The following is an 8,518-nucleotide window of genomic DNA, read 5'->3' as shown; positions in this document are numbered from 1 at the left end:
ATTTAGTGTAATCAAATTCATATTTCACAGAGGTACATATTACAAACAAATATGTATTATTTTATTGAAACTACTTAGTTATATCATGGTATTTAAATAACTAATTGTCGTTGAATTCTGCTGGTATGAGCGTCTTAAATCCTACATGTATACATAGATCATTTTGGTTTTCGAATGCGCCTATGTTGCGCATCGCTTGCCCCTGGTTTTTTATATGCTTCTGAGATTGTAGCCGTCGGTATTTGTGCTTGCTTAGTGGCCTCAGTTATAAAGGTCGCTTAAAAGCCGTCCATCTCAGATTGTTGATTTGATCATATGAGATGGGCGGTTGAGATTAATGGCAGAAATGGGATGAATACCCTTCGCGGCTTTACCACGAGAGTAGAGTGGCTTGGATGATGGGGTTTAAGGTCATAAGCAATCTGTAACCTCAGCAATGTAGCTGTCATCTTGTAGACGCAAGATGGCCGCTCAAACTCTCACTCAACTCCCTCCCGTTCCTTCACCGCCGCCGCGGCGGCCCCAACCACACACTCGCCCTCTTCCCCGACGACACCTTTCCTCCACCACTCTCCCAAATCTCTCCTCTTCTGTCGAGCATTGTTCGGCGCGGGATGTCGTCTCATGGACCGCTGCCATCGCCCGCCAAGCCCGACGCGGCCGCCTGTCCGACGCTGCATGCGCCTTTGGAGACATGCTTTCTGCAGGCGTCAACCCCAACAACGTCACCCTCGTCGCCCTCCTCTCCGCCTGCGCCGACTTCCCATCCTACCCCTCCGCCCTTCCCCTTGGGTGCGCCATTCACGCTCAGTCCCTCAAGCGAAGGCGCCCGGACGCTGCTCCTGAGGAAGTCGTCGTTTTCTCCACCGCCCTCGTCGATATGTACGCCAAGTGCGGCCGGGCAGACCTCGCTGGCGAGGTGTTCGACCGAATGCCCGTTAAGAACACGGTCTCCTTCAACACCATGATCGCTGGGTACATGCGGGCTGGGGACGTCGACCATGCCTTGTCTTGGTTCAACAGAATGCCGAGGAAAGATAAGGTATCTTGGACCGTGGTGATTGACGGGTGCGTCAAGAATGGTCTTGTCGAGGAGGCATTGGATTGTTTTCGAGCGATGCAGCTCAGCAGGATCGATGCAGATTACGTGACGATCCTAGCAGTCATTGCGGCTTGCACTAGCCTGGGAGCTCTCAACCATGGGCTTTGGGTGCATCGGTACGTCAAGAACCATGGCCTCTCGAACAATGTTCGGCTGGCCAATTCCCTCATCGACATGTACTCAAGGTGCGGCCGTGTCGATTTCGCTCACCAGCTGTTCGAAAGAATGTGCACGAGAACACTGGTGTCTTGGAATTCCATTGTTGTTGGATTTGCAGTGAATGGTTGCTGCCATGAGGCTATTGAGCATTTCAAGATGATGCGGAGTGAGGGATTCGGGCCCGATGGAGTGAGCTTCACAGGTGTGCTTACCGCCTGTAGTCATGCTGGTTTGGTACATGAAGGCCTGAAGTTTTACGATCTGATGAGGGAACACTACAAGTTGCCACCGAGAGTTGAGCACTTCGGTTGTTTGGTGGATCTACTCAGCCGGGCTGGGAGGTTGGAGGAAGCCGTGAGCACGATCGAGAGCATGCCTTTCCGGCCAAATGAGGTAGTCTTGAGCTCACTTCTGGCTGCTTGCAGGGTGCACGGGGATATCCAACTAGCAGAGAGAGTGACAGCATACCTTCTGCAATTAGAGCCAGAATGTGACTCCAATTACGTGCTCCTGTCAAATATTTATGCTGCGGATGGGCAGTGGGACGGCGTCGGTGCAATCCGAAGCAAGATGAAGGCCGTCGGAGTGACAAAGACACCAGGGTGTAGCAGCATCGAGATCGGTTGCGAGATCCATGAGTTTGTAGCTGGAGATGGGTCACATCCGCAGTCTGATGACATATATGAGATGCTTGACCTCCTTCGCTGCGAGCTGAAGCTCTGGGGCCATGATCCGAAGATAATTGTAGGTGCTACAGATGACTAATGTACCTTGTTGCTGCATAATGGTGTTGCTCTTGAGGTTGCAGCAGTTCTATTGCAGCCAACAAAGAGAGCGTAAAGGGTGTCATCCACATGGAAGCGGAACTCATTAGAGACATTGTGAACGGTTTTCACTGCAGTTGTGTATGAAGATGTCAGGCGGTCATCTGTGCAGAAAACACGCATGAGATGCAGAAATACGGATGAAAGGAGCTGCCAAACATCCGATAAATGGTAATTATGCATTCTTGGATTTTGGTAAAAGATACATGAAGAAATTTAATGGTATTTATATGTCTTAGCTGATGGGCCTCTCCTATTACTACATCTAATTAGACGTATACCGTCTTGTATGCATCTAAACCCAACAAGGTTAAAACCTCCGTCAATTGTAATTTCTGTTTATGTCGGTGTATCAAAGCCCCTTCGATTGGACGTACCCACAAAACCTTTGAAGGTAGGTATATCATCAAGTCCATGAAAGACGACTAAGATTCATGGATGACAAATGTACTTAGTATACATTTGAGATAAAGGGTATCTCTCAGATGGATTGTGTTTTATTGGAAAGAAATTACAAGAAATTGATATGAACATTTTATTTCCAGTAGTTGCACAAGTGCAACATTTAATTGTATGCAATTTTATTTTACATAAGTGCAATTTGGGAATTAAATATGATCCATATTCTTTAAAGCATTTGGGCCGGGCTTGTAAGAGGCGCCTCGGACTGTGTTCGTTTGGGGTTTCATCTTTCTACTTTTTAAATCGCGTTCGAAGAAATGTTCGACCGGAAGCGGGAAACTGCAAGATTAGGGATGCGAGGAGCAGCAGGAGGAGGAGGCCGCGGTGTTCGTCGGCGGTACACCAAGGCCACCACCGGCCCCCCAGACAGGGCAGCGCCCCTTCCGTCGCCCTTCGACGTGGCTCGTCACTTCGACTTCGCTTCGGTCGCCGGCGGCCGCGACTCCGACGCCAGCCTGTGCAGCGGCCGCCCCTCCTCCGCGGGTGGCCGCCCCGCCTCTGCCCTCCTGACTGACCGCTCCGCCCAGTCCTCCGCCCTCCGCGCCGTCAACGCCTTCCTCACCTCCCACTCCGCCCCGGTCTCCCTCAGACCGCCGCTCCCCGCCGCCCGCGACATCACCGAAGCGCTCCGCTTCATCCTCGCTCGCATGGACTGGCCCCTCGACGACCTAGACGACGACCTTCCAGCCCTCCTCCGCAACCTCCATTGCCCCCTCAAGCTCAATCGCTCCGCTCTCAAGGCCCCCGGCACCCCCCACGCCTGGCCTCACCTCCTCTCCGTCCTCTACTGGCTCATCCAGCTTGCCCGCGTTTCCGACCACCTCGCCGCCTCATCGTCACCTCAGCAGGATCAACCCAACGACCTCCTCCTCTTCGTCACCCGCAGCTATTCCCTCTTCATCAGCGGCGAGGATGACGCCGTGGAGGAGCTCGATGAGGAGTACCTCGGCAAGGCCCAGCACCAGGCCGCCAACACCGCTGCAGCCATTGATGCCCTTGAGAAAGAGGCCACCGAGCTCGAGGCCAAGCTCCAAGCTCTGCAAGCGGAGCCATCGAAGAAGAAGGCCCTCGAGCGGGAGAAAGGCATGCTGGTGGAGGATGTCAAGAAGTTCCAGGCGGTGGTGGACTCTTGGGGCGGGAAGGTGGCTGCGATGGAGTCTGCACTGGGAGAGTGGGAGAAGGAGCTGGAGGCCAAGGAGAAGGAGAGCAAGAGGCTGTGCGAGGAGAATGAAGAACTGCATAGGAGGATCGATACACAGGCTGTGAACGTGCGTGATGTGGAGAGGATGAAAAGGGAGATGCAGGCAGTTGAGAGGGACATTGCAGATGCAGAGATAGGGAGAAATGCATTGGAGGAGAAGGCATGGGAACTCGAGGAAACTGTCAGCAGGAAGATCCATGAAACTGAGGTACTCTTGGAACAGTGCAATCAGGCTGTGAGAAGGTACTCCTCTTTCTTCTTGATCTAGTTCATAATCCAGCCACTCAATTTTGCTGTCATGATTCTTTTATGCATTTAACTAGTAATAAGCTGTAAAAGCCATTGTTCAGTAATCTGCTTGGTTTGGCATCTTATTTCAATGATTCTGATGCCATGTAAGTTTCTTTAGGAATCCTTTCATACCATCTACTAAACTATAGCTTTCATTTTAGATCATTCGTATGTTTGATACTATTAATTTTGCTGAATCATTTGTTTGTTTTGGATTAAATTAAACTGAACCTATATATTATGTTGACTAGATTGATTGTTGGACAAATTATTCTGCCATTTGGGTCATGCTCATTTTCCAATTTGATGTACCTGTTTTTGTCTTCAACATCATGGCCTTATGCAAATCATATCAAGTGATATCACACCCCATAAGGCTGTCACAGCTCAAGATTGAAATCCTCCATATAAAATCAGGTTAAAAAAATAAATAGTTTCAGGGGTCTACTCCCTGTCTGTACAGATCATTTTGTTGAATGTTTTAGATACATGATTCAAATATATTGGTTAGCTTTGTTAGATGTACCATTTCATTGATAAAATTTGAAAATATTCTTTGTTGACAACCATCTTGATATCGATGATGCATACTTGAGGAACTGTTTTCAATATGGACTGAACTGATCATGACCATGTGATTCATTTTTGTAGCATGAAAAAAATATGTAGGGAATTGATCTGTATGATAGATTTAAAACTCGTCAAGTACATTATTCAGGTATCAAAATCTCCAAGATCATAAGGTTAGCTGCAGCTGAGTGTCTCAGTCTTATCGGTACGCATCACTGATGTATACTTTGATCATGGTGTTAGACAGCTGTGCTATTGCTATGCTGGAAGATGTATTGTTAGGTTATTCAAGAACATAGATTGAATGAAATAATCATATTTGTAGTCTTTGCTATTCATGCTATCTAATAAATCTTTTGTCCTTTGAACATAGAGTAGGTTAGAAATTGCAAAATTGCAATGAGTTAGGTCATGTCAAAAAACCTTAAATATCCTAAGGCATATAAAAAGACTAAACCAAGTAGAACAAAACTACTTGTTCTAGATTGACTCGTACATGCTTGCTTGTAGCTTCAGTCGAGTGATGTCTGTATTACTATGAATGTTTTTCTTTGTTGTTAATTTTGAAAGATGATCAAGTGTTCTTCTGCTAACTTCTCAGGTTAAAGCTTGGGATTGATTTTCAGTATGTGCTAAATTCTAAAGGTTCTTCACCAGCTGAGGTCTTGGGGATTAATTACAAGAGTATCCTAAAACCTGCACTTGTTGCCCTTTCTGAGGACACGAAGAAAATATCAGTCTCAAAGTTGGAGGAGTCAATTACTTTACAAGAACAATCACAAGAAAATGCTAAAGTACTTGAGGAGAAAAGGAACAATCTTGCATCTTTTCAGGCCAAAATAGATGAGGTTCTTATTTTACTTAGTCACCAGAGTTTCCTATAATGTCTCATCCAGTGGGAGTTTGTTGTTATTAGTTGGTGATATTTTTTTGGGTTTAGTGTTGTTCTGATAAGCATTGCTTTTTCTAATATACCTTAGAGAAAAATTTCTCAATCCAAGACTAATAGTTTGCTCACCTCTTCTCATGTAAATAATCAGGAGCAAGAGTTGCTTGTTTCTTTATCATTTCTAATGCCTACACATTTCTAGGTGAAAGGAAGTTTAAGATGGTTCTTTGGTTAAAAAAAGAACAAATGTTGGCTCTCACTGTCATGGGGTATGGGGAAAGGTCAATTTGCCACTTTATTGCATTTGCTATATTCTCATGTGTATATGTTAGCAGATCCAAGTGCAGGAGGAGAAGAGTAGGACTAGAGCAGGAGGAGAAGAAGGAGACCCAGCAGAAAGAGGAGCAGAGAAAGAAGCGTACCAGTAGTAGGTGGAGAACATAACAATCTTGACAAGAAGTAGACAGTGGTGATGTGGCAGGGGAGAGTAGATGGTGGCGTGATGCTGCAGGAAGAGTAAAAGGTGGTGGTGGAGGGGAGAAAAGAGTATGTGAAAGAAAGTAAGAGAGAGCATGTGAAAAAGGTGAGAGCATGAGAATGAGAAAATAGAAATACGAAAAGAAAATTATATATTGTTGTGACTCACAACCTTTAAAATAGAAGGAAAAATAGATTAGAAGTATTGGGCAGTAAGCTTACTGGCTGGTAGAGTTCTGTATCAGACTATTTACTGCTCAGTAAGTCCGGGACAATGAGCTTACCAGATGGTACAACATATATAGAACCGAACTAAATGAGAAGTGCCCAGTCCATAACCCAGTTGGTTGCAGACAGGAAAATATCGATCTGTATACACCGGTATGGATGATATTTAATTTCTTGCTGAATTTAAAGATTGAAGAATAGAAATCTGGCCGGTAAATTACTTCTTTTGTTTTGTAAATTTGTTCTTATTTCTCAGTCATGAAATTCTTCCTCGACATGGTTGAAATTTTGATGCTTGAACTATGAAAGAATTGGAATACACCTTTCCTCTTTTAAATTTTTTGTTTGATTTTTTATTTATTGAATTTCTTGATTCCAAGGAGAAGCTCTAAGGATCATGATTCAAAACTCATCTCATAAAATGCATGACTTTTTGTATATGGTTTGGTTCAACTTTTGAAATATCTTTTAGCAGTTATGGTTATGGATATTTTTATCAGTTTGTGGTTTAGGAGATTGGATCCAAAAGATTAGACAATGTCTAAATATTTTGTAGTGATTTTCTTTATATCATGGTTTGGGTGAAAATGGCATAATAATACTCTTCAAGTATTTCCTTCAATTTTCAAATGCATGTGTCAATATTCAAGATTTTTTTATTATAAAATCTTCATTCAGAATATGCAAGTAGTTGAATTAGTAATCTCTCATTTTTTTGCCTATACTGGATATTTTATGTTGAAACTTGGAATCTTGGTCCAATCAGAAAGAAAATACTGAGAATATAAATGTTGTTCATGATAGACATTTGAAACCAATTACATTCAAGCTTACTTCTGATGGTCCATGATATTAAAACATATCTCAGAAAATAATCAGAAATTGTTTTAAAACATATCATGTCAAATGAAACTGGGTGGGTTTGGCAGAAATCGAACCTAAATTGGACTGATGAATTTGGACAGAACTGATGGAAGCTGCTGCTGTTTTCGATCTATTTTGGCCTTAACATTAATCCTTGATTTGGTTAGTTATGTGGTTGAATTATAAAGATTTTTGTATGTTGGAAGTTATGTATGATGCAGCGGATGTTGCTGGTCTTATTTCGCCAATCCAGTTTTAAGCTCTGTGTAACCCATGCCTTCAGAATCATGATGCTTCCCTTGCATAATAAATCTACATGCCTACGAGTCAATCTATCATTTCTGCTTTATGTGATAACTCTATGTGCCTTTTCTAGGCTGAGGCTCGCCTGACTTTCTTGAAGAATGAAGCTGAAGAATATGCATCTAACTGTGCTGCAGAAGCTGAGAAAATAAAAGGGGAGTTCATGAATAAGGAACATCAGTTGAGTATCATTGAAAAGGAGGCAGAAGAATTTTTAAAGGTAGATTTGTTGGCTCTCCTGATTCTTTTTTAGACACAAAAGCTAATTAGATATTTTTGTTTCCTCCATTATTACACATCAATTGGCTTTGTGCATTTTTTAGAACTCTGAGAATGAGCTACAGATTACGACCAAAGAGAGCGACGAAGAAACTCAGTTGTGTGCCAGTGAACTGTTGGCTCTGATTGATGCTGTGTCAGAGTACAAAGAATTCATGGAGTCCACGGTTTCAGGAATGAAGAAAGAGCTCTCTGAAACTGCAGATTTTGTATCTTCTTTGGCTGCAAAGTTGGTCTCTACTGTTAACTTCAGTCAGGGTGGCAGGAAACGAGCACGGAACCCCCCAGTGAACTAAATTTGATTCAGATGCTTTGGTTAAGTGGATAGTCTGGGGAAAGATTTGACTTGAAATCTATGGTTTCTTTTTAAATGCTAGAACACCAAAGTACATGTTATATGTCAGTTAATTCTCTCCTTTGTGTATTTGAATTACACCCTCTTCTATCAAATACTGGACCTAAATAGACATATGTTTGTGGTGAAGGGGATCAATCAAGCAAAATCATTTCTTGTTTGATTTATGTGATCTTTCACTCCAAGTTTGCATATTAGATATTCAGTTGTATTTATTTTGCCTTTCGATTTCTCGATATGATTTGCATAAATGTGTATTATGTGAAACAGTGAGATTTTTAGCTAAGCTCAAAAGTAATTTTTGTACTCTCAACATCATGTGGAATGTTCTCGTTTCATCCGAGATTTCTCAACGTCCTTGAAATTTTACCTAATAATTTCTATCTCATAATCTAATATTAAATGATAAGTTCCTTACCCTTGATTAAATATAAAAACTCGTTTTAACTTAAATAAAGAAAGAAGAACTATTCGTACTCATACATTCGAGTTACTAACTTGAACATTATTGGGA

General features: G+C 43.0%; 2 protein-coding genes across 2 annotated transcripts; both read left to right on the top strand.

Moving 5' to 3' along the window:
* Window positions 1-369: 369 nt before the first annotated feature.
* On the top strand, window positions 370-2,629 carry LOC103977550 (pentatricopeptide repeat-containing protein At1g05750, chloroplastic). The gene has a single exon (XM_009393098.3). The coding sequence runs from the start codon at window positions 464-466 to the stop codon at window positions 2,024-2,026; it is 1,563 nt and encodes a 520-aa protein (XP_009391373.2). The 5' UTR covers window positions 370-463; the 3' UTR covers window positions 2,027-2,629.
* A 131-nt stretch (window positions 2,630-2,760) lies between these two features.
* LOC103977549 (kinetochore protein NDC80 homolog) lies at window positions 2,761-8,171 on the top strand. Its single transcript, XM_009393096.3, has 4 exons — window positions 2,761-3,991; window positions 5,211-5,457; window positions 7,444-7,590; window positions 7,694-8,171. Exons 1-4 carry the CDS (start codon window positions 2,805-2,807, stop codon window positions 7,943-7,945), a joined length of 1,833 nt encoding a protein of 610 aa, XP_009391371.3. The 5' UTR covers window positions 2,761-2,804; the 3' UTR covers window positions 7,946-8,171.
* The last annotated feature ends 347 nt before the right edge of the window (window positions 8,172-8,518 follow it).

Source organism: Musa acuminata, chromosome BXJ3-3 (assembly GCF_036884655.1).
Source record: "Musa acuminata AAA Group cultivar baxijiao chromosome BXJ3-3, Cavendish_Baxijiao_AAA, whole genome shotgun sequence".
NCBI classification, from domain to species: Eukaryota; Viridiplantae; Streptophyta; class Magnoliopsida; order Zingiberales; family Musaceae; genus Musa; species Musa acuminata.
Note: the sequence above shows the minus strand (reverse complement) of the source record. Positions and strands in the feature narration are given on the sequence as shown.